The sequence below is a fragment of the Halictus rubicundus genome, chromosome 4 (assembly GCF_050948215.1).
Source record: "Halictus rubicundus isolate RS-2024b chromosome 4, iyHalRubi1_principal, whole genome shotgun sequence".
In the NCBI taxonomy this organism is placed as follows: domain Eukaryota; kingdom Metazoa; phylum Arthropoda; class Insecta; order Hymenoptera; family Halictidae; genus Halictus; species Halictus rubicundus.
Window position 1 is genome coordinate 20,293,092 of NC_135152.1, and position 21,375 is coordinate 20,314,466.

At 34.4% G+C, this 21,375-nt stretch overlaps 3 protein-coding genes across 5 annotated transcripts; 1 reads left to right on the forward strand and 2 right to left on the reverse strand.

Annotated features, from left to right (window-relative positions):
- The first annotated feature begins 56 nt into the window (after positions 1-56).
- On the forward strand, positions 57-664 carry Rpl39 (ribosomal protein L39). Its single transcript, XM_076787327.1, has 3 exons — positions 57-140; positions 259-362; positions 532-664. Exons 1-3 carry the CDS (start codon positions 138-140, stop codon positions 578-580), a joined length of 156 nt encoding a protein of 51 aa, XP_076643442.1. The 5' UTR covers positions 57-137; the 3' UTR covers positions 581-664.
- Positions 665-687: 23 nt separating this feature from the next.
- On the reverse strand, positions 688-1,899 carry Mrpl22 (mitochondrial ribosomal protein L22). The gene is made up of 4 exons (XM_076787321.1): positions 1,746-1,899; positions 1,318-1,545; positions 1,016-1,229; positions 688-944 (listed from the first exon to the last, which is right to left on the reverse strand). The coding sequence occupies exons 2-4, from the start codon at positions 1,540-1,542 to the stop codon at positions 724-726; spliced, it is 660 nt and encodes a 219-aa protein (XP_076643436.1). The 5' UTR covers positions 1,543-1,545; positions 1,746-1,899; the 3' UTR covers positions 688-723.
- Positions 1,900-2,660: 761 nt separating this feature from the next.
- Positions 2,661-14,291, reverse strand: LOC143353768 (HEAT repeat-containing protein 5B). 3 transcript variants are annotated; one of them, XM_076787329.1, is made up of 35 exons: positions 13,975-14,291; positions 13,577-13,754; positions 13,155-13,366; positions 12,932-13,079; positions 12,762-12,872; positions 12,508-12,691; positions 12,114-12,274; positions 11,789-12,038; positions 11,571-11,714; positions 11,260-11,510; positions 11,069-11,180; positions 10,590-10,842; positions 10,405-10,514; positions 10,158-10,321; positions 9,917-9,949; positions 9,393-9,467; positions 9,047-9,322; positions 8,683-8,964; positions 8,409-8,598; positions 8,134-8,303; positions 7,729-8,050; positions 7,388-7,654; positions 7,132-7,313; positions 6,823-7,068; positions 6,509-6,728; positions 6,154-6,411; positions 5,917-6,079; positions 5,724-5,839; positions 5,332-5,616; positions 5,011-5,247; positions 4,782-4,933; positions 4,509-4,722; positions 4,382-4,396; positions 4,110-4,255; positions 2,661-4,025 (listed from the first exon to the last, which is right to left on the reverse strand). In XM_076787329.1, the coding sequence occupies exons 2-35, from the start codon at positions 13,706-13,708 to the stop codon at positions 3,849-3,851; spliced, it is 6,258 nt and encodes a 2,085-aa protein (XP_076643444.1). In that variant the 5' UTR covers positions 13,709-13,754; positions 13,975-14,291; the 3' UTR covers positions 2,661-3,848. The 3 variants fall into 3 exon arrangements, with proteins under 3 accessions (XP_076643444.1, XP_076643446.1, XP_076643445.1); XM_076787331.1 differs by lacking the exon at positions 9,917-9,949; XM_076787330.1 differs by lacking the exon at positions 4,382-4,396.
- Between the last annotated feature and the right edge of the window lie 7,084 nt (positions 14,292-21,375).

The window sequence follows — 21,375 nt, forward strand, 5'->3', positions numbered from 1 at the left end:
TAGTACAACAAGTAAAAATTTTGAAGATTTAGTAATTATTTTTTTATTTTTGGCAGCACATGCCTAGTGACATTTTCATGCAGAAGACAGCTCCTAGTGAGTTAGTCGTTCACTTCGTGAGTTGCAGCTGAAGCAAAATGGTAAAGTTGAGGTTATGATATTAAATCCGACAAATCCTTTGACATCCTAATTGTTACAATAAAACAATTTCCAGGAGATTAGCCCTAAAGTATTAACAAATCTGATTATTCGTTTCAGTCGGCTCACAAAACGTTTATTATTAAGCGGAAGCTTGCCAAAAAGCTGAAGCAGAACAGACCAATTCCTCAATGGGTTAGAATGCGTACTGGCAACACAATTCGGTAAGAATCAAAACATTTAATCGTTTTTATATTTCAGTTACGTCAATTTTATTATTTTATTGCATATCGAGTTCGCACTGTTTTGTTTCAAATAGTCGATATTTTCTAATTACATGATAATAGTTTGGAAAATAGTTATTTACTTAGTTATCTAATTTCTCCATTACAGATACAACGCTAAGAGGCGTCACTGGAGGAGGACTAAGCTGAAGCTGTAAATTAATTCTAATTTATGTTTGCTTCTATTTTCTTACTATGTTTTAATCATACGTTCTTGAATAAATTCGAATTACACGTGTAAAGGAGATTTTCATTCGAACAGATCCCAAATTCAACATTTTATTATCATAAAGCTGTCACACTACAGAGAATTATGTACTTTGCGCTGCTTCAAACTTGTCATATAATTTTCCAGCATTTCTTCACCAGTCGGAGGATTCCTCAAATAATAATCCTTTGGTGGTTTTCCTTCTTCTAATCTTACAAAGTAATGACAATGTTTATAACGTACTTCTCCTACACGTCCTTTAGCATGTCGACGTATCCCTTTGATCACTATACCTTTTGTTGCAAAAGACTCGGCTATAAGAGAAAAACATTTTATAGCTTCTTTACTCAATAGTTGAAACGTCAATAATAATTTGTATACTCACCAACCCATAGATTAGACTTAAATTCTATATTATGTTCTTCTACAGCCATACGCTGTGCCTCCAATATAATTTCTTTTACAATGTGGCCACCCTTTTTCTGCAGAAAGCTCAATTGTTTTATAGCTTCGTCTACAGTCATTCCTCTTATGAGGCAAGCCACGTACCACATTTTCAGTGGACTGTATTTTATATTTGCTCTCACGTGGCATACATACTGTAAAATATGTATAGATGTATTTCATGCATCATGCATGAGGCTTTACTGCATACATAAAGTATAATATTATTTAAAATAAACTTACACCAGGCCTTCTTTCTTCACCTGGTTTTTGTGGAGGAAAAATGGTTTTATTGTGTTCAAGAAACTTTACGGGTCCGTCAAAGTCGCGTAACGTTGGAGAGGATCCATGTATATTACGAGATGAAATTACACTTACAGGTTCCCATGCATCAAATAAACAATTTGAAACATTTACACTAGACAACTTATTTGACACCAATCTTATATTTTGTCTTATGCACTGCATTTTCTGTGAAAAATATATACTAAATTGATACCTAAGATACTGGATAATTGTTTATTTAATTTAATCTATTAATTACCTATATTACTCGAAATGTGAAATAAAGTTACTAATATTTAAATACACGGAAATAATATAACCTTGATACTACTGATAAATAGTTCTCCGTGATATTTATCACACGAATATTGGACATTCATACTTACATTTCTGTCAAATTAATCATAAATGTTCAATAATGATAAGTTGAATAATTGTTGATCATAAACAACAAGTATACAATATCGATCTATAATCAGATATCCTCTCTGTATGTAACTATACAATCCATTTCAGGTCTGTAACTACAGAGAGGAAATGAGAGTGCTTACGCCCGGGATTTTAGTGTCCTCGGTATAGTGCTGTCGCCTAGTCTAATTTTTAGCCTGGACCAGAACCTGAACCAGGCTAAAAAGTTGATGCAGGTTCTGGTCCAGGCTAAAAAGTTGATGCAGGTTCTGTTCCAGGCTAAAAAGATGATGCAGGTTCTGTTCCCGGCTAAGAAGATAATGCAGAAAAGTGGGGACACTACATAAGACCCCGAGCGTGAGCACTCTCATTTCCTCTCTGGTTGTACAATGTTATATTTATGATGAAAATATGTCTATTATATATATATATATAAATAAGTATTCTAAAAGTAATATATAAAATTTCCGATTACATGATAATTTATAAAAATGAAACGTGTAATTTAATAAATTTGCGTCTCTTCTATTATATTTCCACATGCATAAAATTTAATTAAATAACAAGGAGGGCACATGTATATTTTAATTATTAGTTTATATTATATTATCATTATAGCTCTGTAATTCATTTCTATTACATAATCATATATATATAATATATAGTTTCTTAACATCATTCACATGGATTTTACATTTGACATATATTTTCCTTTTAATAATTTATCTTACAGTATACAACATTTTTCAATATTCCTGTAACCACCACACTTTGTAGGTAGAAGAAATTTATTTTGGTTCTATAATTAAAGAAGTTGTACTGCAGATTGCATTCCTTGTTAGTATTTCAGATTTTAATGGTATTTAATATTATAAATACCCAATCAAGGTTTTAAATGCATAAAAATAATATTTTAATATTATAAGAAACATATAATATTTAATTGTAATTACTGTAGTCAAAAATTTCAGTTCACTAATATCCTACTATGTTTTTATATTACTAATACGTATGAAAAATAATTTATATATTTTTATTGCATCAATTGGAATATGAAACGTTTGCACTTTTCAGTATTCAACATATAATTTTTATCGTTCTCTTGTCCGATAATAAAATCTATTGTTAACTCAATCCACAATTACTGCAGAGAAAGTAAGAAATAAATGAAAAGACAAATTAATATAATTAGATGGTTTCTACAAGGTTGTATAATACTACAGTTTTAAATAAATATAAATATAATTGTACAATTTTAATATACAGTTCTTTAATATTATATAATACTTCTCTATACAATTTGAAAAAATAATTTAAAAACTAAGAAAGTAATCATTTCCTTAATTTAGAAAGATATAAATGCAACTAATAAATAAGCAGAGTTTTATAATGTATTTACCGATTTTAGTAATACCGTTCGTACCTTGTGATTTTAACGTTATTCTAATTTGTTGAGTAAAATGTTAATATTCGTTAATAAATAAGCACTAACACACAAAACTAATTTGATGAAATTTTCCAAATGTAAAGATTTTCACAACGAAAATGTTATAACTTCTTACACTTACACAGTAGTCAGTTACATCTGCTTTAGGGATATCCATCGATGGAGCTCAACTAATGTATATTAACACAATAATCATACATTACTATGTACTTGTCAATATCGTTAGCACTATTGTTAACACATTGTATACCGCACGCAAGGACATTCTTTATGCTTCACTTTTTAGAAATATACTTAGATACAATCAAATTTTTTAAATTAAAATTAGCTAGTATAAAAGTTCTGTCAATTACTATCATGTATAACAGACTATACAGTGTTACATTTTATTTATTACGGAAACATAGTATTGTATTTGTATGTATTTATACGTTTTTATAGTTTCCTTAATACTTCTAAAAAACTCAAAGAGTTAATTGTTAAAAACAATTAAAATTAATTGATTATACTCGATATATTATAAATATGAATTATTATTATTCATATTATAATTATTATTATTATTCATTGACAGCAACAAGATTGCGTATATCTAAACAGGTACACAATGTGTTAAATAAAGTTACAGAAAATTTCAATTGAAATTCGAGAAATCTGTTTTGAGCTTAATAGATGGTGTGGAGATCTTTATTTGTGGCTTCACAAGATCTACAGATCGGGTATGCCTTTGTGCTTGTTGATGAGAAGATCTGACTGCATTTTCCAATTTCGTTTTCAGTTCTGTAGACTGTGACATTAATGTTTTAAATTCCTGAAATAGAAATATACATTCAAAGACTAATTACATACTTAATCACGCTTGAAAATAATTATTTAAGCAGTGTAAATATCATACCTGAGGATATTTTGGTCCTATTTTATTCAACCACTGAAAACTCTGTTGATGAAGACTTAACTGATATTTAGAAGCATGTTGAAGTTGATCTCCTTCCAATAAATAATTAATTAAAATTGGCACAAGTAAAGTCAGCATCTGTATACCTAATTATTTACAAAGAAGGATTATATTAATTTTTGGTATTATGTAAAGGGAATAACTACATACTAAACAGGTTGAAGCCATTCTAAAGCATTAGTTTCTAAACATGCTAACTACTCCTTACACACCTTGTAAAAGGTCTCCTGAATTGCATGTAAAATAATCATCGTTAAAATTGATCTTAATATCGTTTCTAATTGTAATAATGCAATAATATGTAAAGCTACGAAAAATTAATAGAAATTGAGTACATACGGTGAGAAAGATCAGCAAGTCCTATGAGAGCTTCAACAGTGCTGACACATTCCAATGTAAAAGATAATTCGACATCATTTATAACTTGCTTGCTTTTATCACTATATAAATACTCCACTAATCTGGGAGCTAACGCATGAATATAAGGTGTACTAATTGTACGTTCTGGATGTAAAAATATTGTTCTCAATGTTTGGACACATTTTAGTCTGACCTAGAAACATTGAAAGATATGTATAAATTTGTATCAGGCTAAAGCATTATATAACTTACCATTGTATTTTCTGATTGGAATGCATGTCTAAAATGATTGATGCATGGAAACTGCAGGTTAGGTGCATTTACAACTTCTGGTAAAGCATGAAGAACGAAAACCGCAATACCCAATATCATTGACACTTCATCCATTCTCATCTCATCGTTTCCTATTCATGTATTGATTTATAATACATTTGTAAGAACTTATACTCATTCGAAAGAAATAATTATTGATTTTATCTACCTGTTTTCGCGAGATCGATGATTTTAGCCAGAGCACTTTGCAAAAGGCTTGTCCACTGATCTTGACTCCTATGATCCTTTGCATATTTATTTGTAGTAAGGTTTCTCATGCAATGCAATGCTGCATGAACTGGTATATCCGATCCCGTTTTGTTACATTCATTATCCATACGTACTGCAGTTTCTTTTATTACTCCTGTTGCTAGGTACAATAATGTCGGCAAAATTGCTATAGCTCCTAAAGAGAAATATAATTCAAATTAGTATCAAAATTCTTCTATGCGGTTAAAAATTTGGACCATCTGTCGTTACAAACGGATACCTTGAGGAGAACAGAGGGTAGGAAGAGATTCCATTATATTAAGCGCAGCTGCAATGAGCTTTCCACTTTCTTCAGATGGTATGTACCCTTTTTGAGATAAAATTGCTGTCGTACCACCAGGGTTAGGGTTCAACGCTGGTATTTGACGTACCAAAAGGCACAGGCACACCTCGAGAATAGCAAATACCAATGACTTTCCTGGAATAAGCTCGCCACTTTCTTCACCTTCCCCCAATAGATCTACATCTTGACTTTCATTACTTTCTTCATGTGCAGGTGCAATTTCTGTAATAACATTACACACATTGATTTTTGTCATTCTGGAGAATCATCCCTTAGATTTGTCCTCGCTTGTTACCAAACATCCTGTATATATATTTATTGTTGCTTACCTTTCAATTTATTTTTCTTCCTTTCCGCGAGATCTTCTTGTGCAGCTTTCATCACTTGCTTTAAAACCTCCATTACTACCATTTGAATTACATAACTTTCTCTCGTTAATAGCATTCTGAAATACAAAGTATTTACACAGATTAAAATATTCTGTTTCGCGTGTGTTTACAATGATCTTAATCAAGAGCGTACCTATGAAGAACATTGCATAGTTCAAGTGGTAAGGAGCGATCTGTAATTAACACTTTACGGGCCCATGCTGAGTCTAATAAAGTGTACAAGGCGTTCAAGCATGTTTCTATGTTCTGAGTAGATTCGGAAGATCGTGGACTACATAGAGCTTCCATACATATCCCTAGCACATTAAACAAACAAATAATATACACAATATGAATTACGTTTGCGAATTATCACTTGGACGATAATTACCAAACAATAAATGAAATCGTTCGACATTGGTATTAGTTTTAGTAGCGACATCATTGTTGTTGTTGTTGTTATTATTTGCTGCGTTCGAAGTCTCCACTTCAGTGTTCGTTTCCTCCAATCCAAAGCCTTTTGCATTCAGCCAGAGTGTCGCAGCGTGAAGAATCGGTGCCCATGATTCTGCATAATGGGGTCGAGCGGAATCCATTGTATCTGTTGTATAAAACGCACCTCCATCGTGCGGTAATTGACTAGAAAACTCTAATAACACGAGAAATTTATTAGTGATATATATATAATCGTTATTAATAATTACTATCATACATTCTCTACGTTCAGTATTCGCAAGTAATTATACCTGGTGGTAAGGAAAGCAGAGCATGATCTCGCAGAGCAGCCAGCCAATACTGACTTAAACTTAACAACTCCGGTTGTACTAAACTCAATAAACTTTCAGTCTGGAATTCAAACTTCCCAAAATCTTCATCGTTCCCTTCGTCAACGTGATTTATATTTTGATTAAACGTGTCTTTACTATTTAATGCAGCACCGTCACGTATCATAGCAACGACATACACCTGAATAAGGTATTCATGTATTTATTACGTGCAAGAAAAACACTGTAGATCGCAAACATAATTGAAGAAGTTTTGTGAGGTGTTTATATTTTACCTCCGCCCATGCTTTCAATATTGCCAATCTTTCCAATGTTAACAGGCTTTCGTTATAGAGTTGTGGTCGGGTTTGTCCTTCTCTTAACTTTTCCAGAGAGGATACAAGCAGCTGATGCACTCTGCGAAGATCATTTAAATCTCTAGCCACTCCACTTCCGATCCAAGCACTACAGGCTTGGCAGGCTGCAGCCGTGACGTGCGATGCTGTTTCTGTTGAAAATGCAGGCCTCAATGCAGCTCCGACCTACAACAATTGATTATTAAATAGAAATATAAGATACCCATATACTTATAAAGGACTACTTACTTGTGCTTGGAACTGTTCGAGTAACAAGTGTCCAGGAAATTCTGGTTCAGGAACTTTTGCAAACTTATCTATGATCTCTTGGAGGGTTTTCAATCCTTCGAGTCGCAAAGGGTCGCAATCGCTAGTCGCTGCCATGAATGCCATTCGTACCAAATCGGAAAGATGCAGTACCAAGAAGTCACCTTATTTCAGAATTAATGTAAGCATCAAAATGTCACAGGTATGATATGATACTACATTTTTGACAAGGACATACTTTTTCCTTTAGACAATTGCATTTCTTTCGCCAAGGCTAGATCGAAGTGTGCTAGTTTATTGTTCACACAAGCAGTCACAATCCTTCTAACACACTGCGCTGCAAAAACTCTAGTTGGCCATCTTGGAGTGACAGTCGGTCGTTGTTTTGTGGATTCATCTGCATGAAATTCGGCTTGATCGTCATCCCCTTCTGCATCTGCGTTATCATTATCTGCAGCACTGTCCTCAACATGGACTGCGTTGGCTTCTTCATTGCCGCATGTTTCTGCGAACAATATAACATGTGAATAAATCTTCTTTATTATTTAATCAGATTCGCGCATAAAATCGTAGGTATACCTGACGCTATAGTAAGAACATCTTTGCACAAAGATAACCATTGTGATAAATTATCCGCTGCCAGTATTTGCAACATACTAGTCAACGTATCGTGGATATCCTTAATTAATTTATTATCGGTTTCTGTATCCAGCATGCTGAACAGAACACCAGGAAGACCAGTTTCTGTTATTACAAGACCTTCTACCACGTTAGTGTCCCGACTTTCATTAGCCAACGTCATTGCGTGTTCGCATACTTCTTTTGCTTCACGTTGAGCTAATTGACGAAGACAGGATATGGCGGCTTTGCGTAACAGTAAGTGATTACTTGATAAGGTTCGCTGTCAACAAGAGGAAAGAGAATATAATATTAAAACGACAACTAGCCATATTTATCGTACTTATGTTATACGATCATTCTTACGCATAGGGTAGGAACGAGAGAAGACAAATTAACGTGTCTCGGTGCAAACAAATGCAACTGTTGAAGGCATCCGGTAGCTTCCGCTTGTACAAGAGGATCTTGATGATCTTGCATGATAGCACAAGCGCACAAAAACGATGAACGAGCCATACAAATAGTTGACGTATTACCTGAGAATTATTAAAATTGCCAAATTAATCGTTTTCTACTGTTCGTATCTATTTAACGTGTAACGAAAGTGTTTAAGTTCAATGAAGATAATGCAGGCTTCTAACCTTGTAATTCTGGTCCTATTGTTGTAATAAGTGCTGATAATACTTTCCCTATACATTGATGTACATCGATATAAGAATGAGGAACATTCAGAAGAAGAGTTAATGCTAAGGATAGTGTAGGTTCCACGTAGCCTCGAAACATTGGTCCACCAGAGTCAGCTATCAGTGCAAGAGCATGCAACGCCCATACCTGAATAGATTTACGTATTGTAAATTTGACGATTTCAGTTTGCATATTTTAAAGAAAGATATGTATTTAGAATCGTAATCTTACTTGCACTACAGGCGATGAATTATCTTGGGCAAGTGCAAGTAAAATACTGACACTTGTGTTGAGATGTTGGCTGGATCCCATCCCTCCGACATATTTATGAAGGCATCCTAACGCTAAAGAGTGACCGGTCCTACTCGCAACATCGCGAGCAGATTTCAAACGATCGAAACTCGTTTGCGCTAATTCCGCTGTAAATTTAGGATCCGAGATAACTTGAGCCATTCTTCCGACAGCTTCACCCGCTGCCCATCTCAGTATTGAATTACTGCTCACTAAAGCACTCTGGAAACGTGTACAGCATTAGTACAGACTATTCGAACGCAATTAATAATTGCAAATGAATACGCACTAAACGAAGTCTTACAATTATAAGATTAGTGGCAGACTTTTTCACATCCTCTTGACCGAATCCAGTTTTTGCTTCATTGAGGCCCTTTAATCCACTTAACACAGCCGTAAAAACATTCATCTGTATAGCTTCTTGCCTACCAGATTTTGTATGCTTTATGCACTCGCTGAAGTGATCTAGCATCTGTAATCTATGCTTGTTTGCCACGCGTGGGAAAATTTGTCCAAATAAGGACACAGACAGGTCAATGACAGCCACTCCCAAAGGTAGAGGACCAGGAATTATTTCACCCTGTAGACAACATTATTCAAATGAAATGTTATAGCACAATAAAGCTGTAACAAAATGTTGAGATATTTACTTGTGGTACCGGTCTGTAAAGACAACATGGGTTGTGTTCCAATGCTCCAGATCCTGCAGCACTATTTGGTTGAAGCTGAAACAAATGTACAATATAAGAAAAAGTATTGTTTCGTAAGATAAATATTGTGATAGTTTTACAACAATATATATATATATAATTTACGAAGAGTAGTATATTGATATATTGAACGCATGTAAAAACATAATTGTATAAGGTATAAATCATAAATGAAATACATAACATAATAAAAATACATATGTTCAAGATTGTGTCGTGACTCATACATTAGAGGTAGAATGTGTTCGAGTGAAATAGAGCTACATGAATAACATATGTCGACAGTAATGAGGGTTTTAAGAAATTAAATTGGTTAATTTCTACATTAATACCTGGTACACAAGTATATTCATAGATCAGTGTAAAATTTAAAAAAAAACATAAAAGAGGAAGAGAGAGAGAGAATATAGATGAGTGGCAATGCTATTACAGACTAATGAAAGGCTTCATAGAACATTACTCACATGTTCCAAATCCGCCCTTCTGTTAGGTTCCATCTAGACACGATCATAAATGATATACATTAATGACACTAAGCTTAAAATATGTCACGTTGACATGCCCTCTTTGTATTACGCCTGACTTAATTACTTAGTTACATTCTTTTTGTTAGGAAATACCAATAATGTAAAGTTAGTACACTGAAGTTGAATGATTTACTTTAATCAATGGAGAAACTGTTACGTTACACTTTAAAACGCTTACTTGGTCTTCTATTGTACGGTGATCCGTTTCTTGCAACCATGTGCCAAGAATTACAGAATCGTTAGCATGACAAACAGCACGTAACAATGAAGTTGTTGTGTTTCCGGGGTTTTCAGTCAATGTAAATTCCGATACCAACATTCTCAAAAGATGCGTGTAAGAACCTGTTCAATTTATTACATGTTTAGATCGTAATATACGAACATTAAGACAAACAATTTTTAATTTAACGAACTTCTATATTCACCTTCAAAAGTTTGTGGTGGTAATAATAATAACGTTTCATATAAACGTAAACGAACCATAGCAGCCGGAGCTTTCAATTGTTGTCCATAATTCTTTAATACAGGTGACAAGCTAAAATTTGACTTTTCAGTATAAAATCATCTTAGAAATATTTCCTATAAATAAATGAAACAGCAGCTAACGTACTTTGTTAACATTGCCAATGCAGATTCGATGGGTGTCAGAAGACGTCTTGTGATATCATCATTTAGAAGTTCCGGACAATGCAATAGGAAACTGTGCATCGCCGACAAAGCACCAGCTCTGCCTTCTAATGTCACTTGCCAAGTAAATGCATCACCCCTAGCTTTTTCACTTTCAAGTTCTTTATTGGAACGGGGAAAAGAGTTTCTCCATAGTAACAGCATTCTAGGCAATAAGCCTTTCACCACTGCTGTACCTGTACGGTTCAAATTATGATTTCAAGAATGATAAAACGTTCTATATTTATAAGTACATAATCTAGAAAATGTAAATCACTATTTACTAGAGGTGTACGAGAACCCGAAACTGCTCATACAGCAATGAAATACACGTGTATTTCATTTACACGTTAAAACCCATGATCTCTGGTTCTCGAATATTCTTGAGACATTTTCGAGTTCTCGCACACACCTACTATTTACCAAGGGTCATTATGGCTCCAATTAGGAGCCATCCAGCATGTGTCCTATTTAGCGATAAACGACTGTTCTGACTTGCACTCCTCAACAGCTCTTCAGCGGTATTGAAAATGATCTGCATATGAAATCAGATTAGTTTGATAATAGTAACATAGTAAATGTATTTATTATTATAGTTCTTTCACGGTAATTACTTTTCCTTTTGTGTGAGGAACTCCGAGCGGTGATAAACGAACACTACCAAGAACTGCAGCCAGAGCACTACTGTAACCAGCTATTGCTTCCGGTGAACTGCGCATATTTTCGATTCCTTCTACACAGCGATCAATCAAAGGTGTTATTTGACTTGGAACGGCCACGCAAATACAGCGCAGACACCAAGAAGCTGCGAGTCTTGCTGCTTGACACGGATGAACCAGGACAGTCATAATCGTATCGATTAAGTCTAAAATGTTATATGAAGTATTAGTATTAAAAATTTAGTAAGTCATGAAAAAATACGTACTCAATGATTGGTCAGACAACAAGTTGCAAGCTGTTGTGCCCAGTCCCAAGATTAAGTTTCCCATTTCTTGTAACGCACAGACTAACAGGTGTTGACTAAACAATGTTTCCTGATTGCAGTCTTTAGCATTTTCTGGACTAAAATCTAGAAATCACGAGAAAAATGTTAATAAACATGATTTAAGAAAATGTAGACGCAATAGGAGTGATCAACTTTACCAATAGAATTCATTTGCTTTAAAATAATGTGTGCTATTTCCTTGCAAGCAGCAGCTTGGGCTCCTTCACCTAATAATTTCCCAATAGTACCGTGTAATATGAAATTGACACATTTTCTGGAGTACACAGCGTCGACATGTGAACTAGCAGCTTTCGGGTTAGTCACAAGATCAAGAACATGAGCAACTAATGCACCAACATTACGTTCAAGCCATGATCCTCCCAACATTTGCACAAATACCACGTATGCCTAATGTTTTGAAGAAAAAGGCACATTACTAAGAATATAAATTAACAACATTTTTGTATTTATATATTTTCTTACGTGTGTGACTCCAACTCGGACTTCTCTGTTAATACTAGAATTTCCTTTAATTATTTCCCCAGTGCCTTTTAAAAAACCTACTCCTCCCCTTAAAAAACCAGCCATTAAAATATTCAATACCTCATCAAGGGAAATTTGCTTATAGTTTTTGTTTTGCGTCACTAAACAGAAACAATTGTTACCGTAAATATTTCTTGTTGAGATTTAATATTAGGTTCTTGCATATGAAATGTCCGATTTTGAACAGTAACAATAACGGCTTTTACCGTTTTTAATTGTACATACTGATTTTTATCATAAATTCATAAAATCTGCTGTCCGCAACATTTGCATTTTAAAATCGGAATTTTATATGCAACAATCGAATAAGTTAAAATATAATTGTGGAAGATACCTGAAGGATTTTTCCCCTTTGGAGTTGAAAGTTGGGTCATTGCTACTAAACTACCTAACAGTTTCGCAACAGCACATCTCACTTCATAATTTGAGCCTTCAAATGCTCGGAAACAGAGAGTAGCAACACTCTCTATTTCTGTGGTGTATAAAAACGGAGCATGATTTAACATTTCCAACAAACACTGTAAATTGATTTATATTTAAAATCATTATTATTCATGCTACCGTATATATATGACAAAAATACAGTACCTTTGCAGCAGCACATCTTACAGCCATTACTCTGTCTGTAAGATAGTGTCTAGAGACCTTATATATTTCTTTATGAACATTCGTAATCGCAGATCCCATGCCAGCGCAAACCTATTAAATTTATATAAAATGTAGAAATAATATGGTATTCTATAGAGTCAAGATTTTACCTTTTCAAGAGTATGCATGATCTCTATTCGTGTTTGTGATTCCGCCGAGCGTAAAGATTTTATAAGAATTTGAACAGTCTCTTCATATGATCTACCCATCATCCTTCCTAATTTTTCATACATACATCCGACACAGCATATAGCAGCTCTATAAGCAGTTAAAAGTTTCATATACATATCTTATGTTTCAAAAATGTTATTGAACAAGAAGTAAATTGCTTACAGTTTTGTTGGGAGAAAACTTGGAGAATCATCCTTATTTCTGAGAATATCATTGCATTTATTGACAGTATCAAAAAGCAGAAATGTATCACCGACACTGAATAGTGTGGCAAGACATCTTGCAATAAGTCTACGTGTAGGGGGACCAGGAGCACCCTGCATATGTTTAGTTAACTGTTCCACTAGTTTCTGTTGACATCCTTTAATGTCACTCTGTAAACGTAAAATTATCATTAGATGTTTTTATTTGCAATGAGCTTTCAGTGATGGCCACCCATTCCGCTAAATCAATTTTGTCTAGTTCTAGGAAAAATCTTAAAAAATGAGATAAATATGGATTTTTGTATACTTGAACAATGAGATTGTTAAAAAATATTGTAATAGACATAAGTGATAAAAAATATTTAGTGAAAATAACGATACCTTTTGTGCAGCTATTAAAACCTTATCTAAAAAACGCAACCATTCGAATATAAAAACTGGTCGTTTGGCCTCCGGGATTTGATTAAGGGCATCCTCATTGAGGGTTAAGCTATGACTCAACTCCATCATCATTACAATAAATTAAATATTAGTCAGTTTTATCTTTTTCACAGTTCCTCTGTAACAAAATTGTTATCATATAATTTTGCGATTCGAGATCAGCAATCGAATGTAATTTGATAAAATAATTATATTTGTAGACCAAGCGTAAATTTAAATACTCGGAATAAATTGACAAGCTGATCCATACATATTTTTATTATTTGCATTTGCAAATTTATTAGTTCGAACTACGTATAAAATAATTATGAAATTTAAGAAGAATCGAGAGTAAATACCAGATTCACGTTACTATCCGCAATATTATGGATATGTGGCAAGTAACATAATTTTTTGTCCTTTCTATGGGATCCATACGAAATCACTTCATTTCACTAAAACTATATAAATATTTGCACTTATTTACGTTGCACGTTACAAAGTTAAACAATACAAAACGAATGACTTTATAAACGGTCTGCCATTCCTTTCTAATAATCTTTGGTGGTTCCAAGTAATTAGAATAACGATCTGCTTTTTCCATATAATTGACAAATCTTATCATTTGAGTTAGGTTAGGATACATCGGCAATCATCTGATTCAGATGAGAACCATTGACAATCAATTACTAAGAGCACCGGCTAGCTGTGATTTTATTAGGCCTGTGACATCTTTATTACACATACTTTATGGTGCACATTCGTTCTTTCGGCATGCGTGAATAAAATACGCGCCAAAATTTAAACGAGGCGACATACTTTTCTTTTTCACAAAGCAATAGTAGATAATTAAATGAAGTAATTTTTACCAAATTTTGAACTTCTTTTTTACGAAGCAATAGTAGATAATTAAATGAAGTATGTTATAAAAATACATTTACGTATGTAAATATATGTTTGTAAATGTATTTTTCTTGTAAAAAATCCAAAATTGAATTCAAGATATTAAGTTTATAATGAAGAACTTTCTATTTTATATAAATATAAAAGTGCTCTAGTGTTTTGAATGATTGGACCAAAATTTTAGTTACGAAGCATGTAGGATGCAAACTTTTTTTTTGTTGATATGCATCGTAAACTAAGAACATTATGAACCATATTGCGATCGTTAGCATCTTAAACATTACTCGATTAGCGTTGTTTTGAACGTACACATTTTTTCAAACCTATGTAAATATCAGCCTGGCAAAAACGTTTGTTTTCTGCTAGAAATTGTCACTCAGAATCCTACCTGTCATGCTAGTTACACTGATACAAAACTGCATAGCACTTCGTTTACGGTACACAACCATACGGTTTTAAGAATAGCTAAGTAGAAGTATTCCACTATTTTGCAACTCAAATTAGTAAAACAACTTCTTCGAAGGAAAGTTCAAAATTTATTCACAGTTATTAACATTTTAGCTTAATAATTTTCATTCAAATAATAATCTCAGAAGAAGCTATTAAATTGTATTACTCGAGCGTGAATGCTACCCTATCCCTATTTTATTAAAGAAAACATATGTAACCTGAGGTCGTGATTATTAATAAATACGTCGATGGTCAACTTAACATTTATACGCATCTAACTTTCATTGGCAAAGGATGGAGGGAAACGGAAGTCGATATAATTCGTTTATTGTCAACAGTGCTGTAATTTATAGTAATTTAGGAACATTCGACTAAATCAAGCAGATCATTTATTACGCATAAATTTTATATAATTTCTACATCGTCTCGTCGTATTGCATTGCCAAGAAGTTGTATACGCACGATGGCTCAGAAATAAGTTGCACAAAAAGCAGAGCCGAGTAGGTATGTACGTCACAAAGTTCTTTTATTATCTCTGACTCCCCGCTTTAATGAAACGGCAGCAAAATTCAATTACTACCAGTGACATTTCTCCTTGACGTTCCGATTATTTACTATAGCGAGCTGAGTCGGACTTTGACTTTACCGAAAAAATTTCGAATTTCGGTTTGCCACTCTCGGGTTTAATTTAAGACCAAGTCTGGTCTGTAGAAGCATTTTTTAATGAGAAAATTAGACATATTTGTTAATTTGTAAATTACAAATTTACAACTTATGTTAAGTTGTAAAATTGGCAAATTAAATAACGTACCACGGTGTGATTGTTCTTTAGAATTATTCGTGTATCACGATTTACTTTTTCCGTGCGATAAATAACCGGTCGGTGACGTGTGGAATTACGATAGTAGGTACACATTATTCGACTTTTTTATGCATAATCGACGGGGAAATAGACGTGAACGCAAAAAGTAAAATTTGTTGTTCTCCGCGGATTTTGATATACGTATTGCGAAATCGTTCAACTGCTGCTGACACGGTGTAATTGCCATAAAGTCGTATTGTTTAAATGTCATCGCACGAGTAATCGTTCTTTGAGTTATAACGATTGCCTCGATTGCACGATAAAGCCTCGAGGGAAAAGAAAATGGACGGTATTCGATACGGCGAATTGAGAAAAATGTGAGAAAAATCGATTCTGGCTCGAGCAATATTTATGATTTATAGACTACTGAAATAATTAGAGATGCCTGCGTTAGAAGCGTCTGACGATTGCATTAAGTATACATGAGTTTCTTTTGTGCTGTTGTTACTTCTTGTCGTTAACTGGGGTATGATTTTGAAAAATTAATTTCCGGCGTCACCTGATACTGACGATTCACCGTGCAAAGAGATCACGATCGCGGAACAAAATAACTATTCCGATGATCTCAAGGAGCATGTCATCGGCTTATTAATGACGTTCGATTTGTAAACTGTTTTTCTCGCTCGTACGACCATTGCGAAAAAAAGTTGTGATGCAACCGGTGTAAAGAAAAGCGTTACCAGATTGTCCAAAAAGGCGCATGCATCGTCGTGTTTGCATTGCGAGATAATCAATCAACGAACGATTGGCTATTACCTAATTCTTTCAAACTTCTTTAATTTTAAACATTGCAGATTATTAATTGTACCGTTTGTGTACAAACTCGAGACAATTTGAAGAAACATGGCATAAAGGCACAATTTTCGAAAAGAAAAACATAGCTTCTGTGAATATTGCTTCGTAAAATTAAGAATAATTTTAATATTTGAATATTGCTTCAGATTGGCACACTTAAAATGAACAACGATGGGCAATAAGAAAAATAAGGATACGTTTAAAGAACATACATATACGAATATCGATATAAAGTGAAATGTAAAGCTCCACAAATTTCATCAACAATAATTAACCGCCTAAACGCGACAGGATGATGTCGCAAGCGCGGATAAGAACCGCAGAGAAGTTCTGCTAATGCAATTGCGGTTGAACTTCTCCTCCGTGTTAATTAAACGAAAGGAAGGACACATTTGCTTGCGTGTTAAGTATCGAAAACCTTGTTACTTTTACGTGTCGTATTTAAAAATTGATTAGCCAATTTCTTCCAGCGAAATAGATTCGGTGCAACGGGACATGTGATGAACGAAAATTGGTTACAAAATTGAACACCCTGTACATGATGTTTACCCAGGGAAAAGCAAATAAATAATAAATAACCAATCGGTCAACGTTCGAGGCGTGCCTGCCACGTTCTGCGTCCTTCCGAGTCAGTCATTTTGAAATTGCTTGAATAAATCCAGACGACTCGGGCAATGATAATTAATTGAAATCAGCACCGACAAGGCTACGTTTCAAAGAAATTGCTTCGACCGAGGTGGTCGAAAAATGTTGTTCCATTTTATCGCTGCATTAAACCAATCGATGAGAAGATAGATTCTTTTTCTTCACGCGTGTTCAAGCACGAATGTTAAAATTATAAGCACATCGATTACCTATACGCCGGGATAAACGGCGTTCGAACCCATTTTATTTTTGTCTGAATTGATCGACCGTGTACGCCGATGCTCGAACAGACAAAACGGGAATGATTTAAATCTTCTTCCCCGAACAATCGAAGCACGGTGGAACTGGCAGATTATCGCTCGAAAACCTGCTTTTGACGCGTAGAATGCCATCCTGTTCCTGGCCCGAACGATAGCGCTCGTTCAACAATAAAAAAAAACGCATCCCGGAGTTCGTGGCGCGCAACGCATCACGGTGAAGGATGACTTTTGATTATGGTAATCGTATTTCCCGATACATATTTGACATCTAATTCATCTCGAGACTAGAGGGAAGCGCAAACGCGACCAATCAACACGTGTTCCTGGCCGCTGCGGCATAGAATTATGCATGCACACTTATCTAATTTATTATGTTTCTCTGGGTTATCAGAAAAAACCTGATTGCACATGGAACGAGGAAATTGATAGTCGCAAGAAATTTTTCTCGACTATCAGACGAAGAATGAATTTTTTAAACAGTTTTTCTCGATCCCTCGAAAAAGAAAATTGTCTCCCTCGTAGCTTGTACGAAATTCTGAATAAGTATTATGATATCGTTGTGACAACATGTGTGAAGTATTGTTGTATAGTTGACGCGGGATCGGAAGAATGCGAAAAGAAATATTAGAGAAGCAGAGATTGCTTTATTATCATTGGGAGCGATTATCTCGAGAACGTTTATGCAAATTCAAATTCTTATTGTCTAGAAAGCGATAATTAAATCGTTACGATCACTCTTTTATTGCGGACTGCGTATTCGGACACGCTGCAAATTCATTAAATCTGCGGTTCGTTCATAGTTCGTTCGAGACGAGAGCTCGAATGTAATAAAAACAGTGAGCATCGAATGAGAGACAGGATTGACACACAGTGTACTCATTTGGAAGGTCAAATGTCTCTATTCTTTTTTCCATTTAATTACATACATCTTCTAATTTCCTATGCTGCGTTAATTTAATGTTTACCGTCGTTTTTATCCGAAGCCGAGGTTTTTCACGTGTTGCCGCTGAACACGTGGCAGCAGTGTCGCGCCTATATTTCATTCTTTTCGGTAAATCTACTATGAAAAAAGTGGGGAAAAAAGTGATCGAACATTCCATTTCTCAACACAGGATGCGCAGCTTATAAATTTTAGTCATATGCAAATTGGTAAAATAGGAGGAACAGGGTAAGCTGCAAGAGAGATCAATGATGTCTTCGTTTCATTTTGTGCAAAAAAATTATGACAGATATCTGTTTTCGATACTACTGTGCTGAGGCATAATTAATTTTCCGTTTCGTTACTTGTAATATGTGTTTATCAATCGTGTATCTTCAGCCATTGGATTTTAATGGTCTTATTATAACGATTTTTTCAATATTGTTTGTACAAATAATAATGTACGCTTCGAAATAGTAACGGTTGCAGATATTGATGGAATTTTATCAACACTGATCGAGCGTACTCCTAGTTCATTAGATTTTAATTAGATCAAGTTGAAACTTCCATAAAATATTTTAGGAATATTATTCTCAATGTTCATGTTAAAACCGAAATGTTTAAACATCAGCAGTTGAGCCTGTTATTCAAAAGGCTATAACACGCAAGTTTACGAAATTGTAGAGACTATTTAGATAATTACTAAAAGCGTCATTTGTTTATTGGACATTGATCCCCACAATCACCCCTTGCATAATATTCAAAGCAACATGATCCTGTATATCCAAATTCGTACGTTCTCCAATTATTGTTTTATTCTGGATATAATTTTGTAAAAGCGATGCGCGCAATAGATGAGTCGACGAAAGAACTTTCCGATTCGCTTATGCGTTAGCGCGAAGTTAAATATAAAACTCTACATTAAAAATAATTGAATGTTCAACCGTGATAGGATAGTTTCGCAAGCACAGATAAAACCACAGAAGAGCTCTGGTAATGCAATTGCAGTTACGCTTCTCAGCTTATCAACCGGAAGCAAGGATTGACCTTGATGAAAACCACAATATCCGCTCGCGACCCTCTCTCGAACCGTATCATATCCAAAAATCACGCTGATGTCATCATCTCGTTTTCATCCAAATTGGTGCGGTTATTAATATCCGAACATGATCAATCATTCTATAAGTTTTGTTCACGATTATAAGACTTCATTAACGATTTTGTTAATACTTCCGAGCGAGTCTCGGTACTCTTTTTTTTGTAAAGGTTTGTAATCGTACTGCAAAAAGAATTGTTTCTGCCTTGGTCCGTCTTCAGGTTCTAATTTCAATTGAAACGTCGCAGTGCACCACGGGTAGGTCTGCGCGTGCACCGTGCGCTAAGACGCCATTGCGAGACGCTAAACTTCGGAGGAACTATTCAGATTGCGGACAATGCGTCTGTGAAATGTTTATGATAATTTATGTTATGTTACCGATAATACTTCCACCGCGCTCGCTGCCTGAAAGTCCATTCAGAGCAATACAATGCAATTAAACAGCAATACAGTGATTTTTGTAACTAGGCAGCCGATCTTTGTGCAAAATAAAAATTTTCTACCTGAATTTTAACAAACTGGAGGGAAATAAAAGTTTATTTTCCTTGTTAGTATGTTTAATTGGTTGAAAATCATATAACAGCATTTTTATATTCTTCTAATAGTTTCACCGTTTCAAATTACGCCTACTCATTTTTGTCACGAATGCACAAAATCCGCTGTCTATTTATTACACGTATTTTATTTATTCAAATGTTTACACGAATTACGAAGACAGTAGTACGTACAATGTAACGCAGGAGCAGAGAAAAGAAAATGTTAATGATCATCCGAAAGATCATTCCGAAAGGGAACGTCGGGCATTCAAACAAAAAAAAAATTGTTCATGAAGTCCGAGTTGAAACGCGGATGAATGTGTGCAACCAATAAACAAGGTCGTTTTTCAGCGAAAACGAAAAGCGGCTTCGAGGAACGCTCGACGTTCCTGTACCAGAATTTCAGACCAGTTGTTTAATCATTTTTAAAATCTCCGGAAAAAAGCACCGAGGACTTGTCATTCGATTTGAAATATTGAAAAATCTTTGTAGCTTAGTTGGCAAGCATGGAGAAATTTTGAAAAGTTCCCACTGTACATCCCGTTTCTGGTTTCTCGCGCAATGATTGCGATAGAAGTAGTGTTCCTTCTCGAGAATTCTTTCGCGAGAATTCCTCGAGAAATTTTATTATTGATTATTTGATTATTCTCGAGAAAAATTCCAGTATTTCTCGAGAAATTTAAATCTAGGAAAATTCTTATGAATCTCATTTATTCTATAACATATAAATTCTTAAATTCTCTTGAATTCTTATTTAAAACTTTAGAACAACTGAATACTGAATTGAGTAATGAGTTCCTTGTTATTGAAGAAGAAATCTCGAAAAGAAGAGACAAGATTGTTGTATCCCTTATAAAATATCTGCATAATCCAGAATCTCTGCAAAAAGATTCAGAAGATACATTTTTTTATTTAACGTCCAAGGCAGATACGTATAAAATGGCGAAACAAATTCTAAGCAGACTATTCGGAAAATATAACAACGATTCTTATGAAAATAGTGAAAAACTTTCAGATTCTCAGAACGAGGAACTATCACTGGAAAAACAGTTAGAATTAGAAATTGCAGACAGCCTTCAAGAATTTAGTGTCAAGAGTTTAGCGGCAGAAGAAAATGAATTCCGGACTCTAACAAAGGAATTCCAAATTTTTGAGTCCGCTGAAAAAAGGACACCCAATCTTCAGCAACTTTTGGACGTTCTGTATACGATAAAGCCAACATTCACACAAAACGAAAGAAATTTTTCTACGGGCTACAGATTTTGTTACAAAAAAAAAAAAAAAAGAAGTAGAT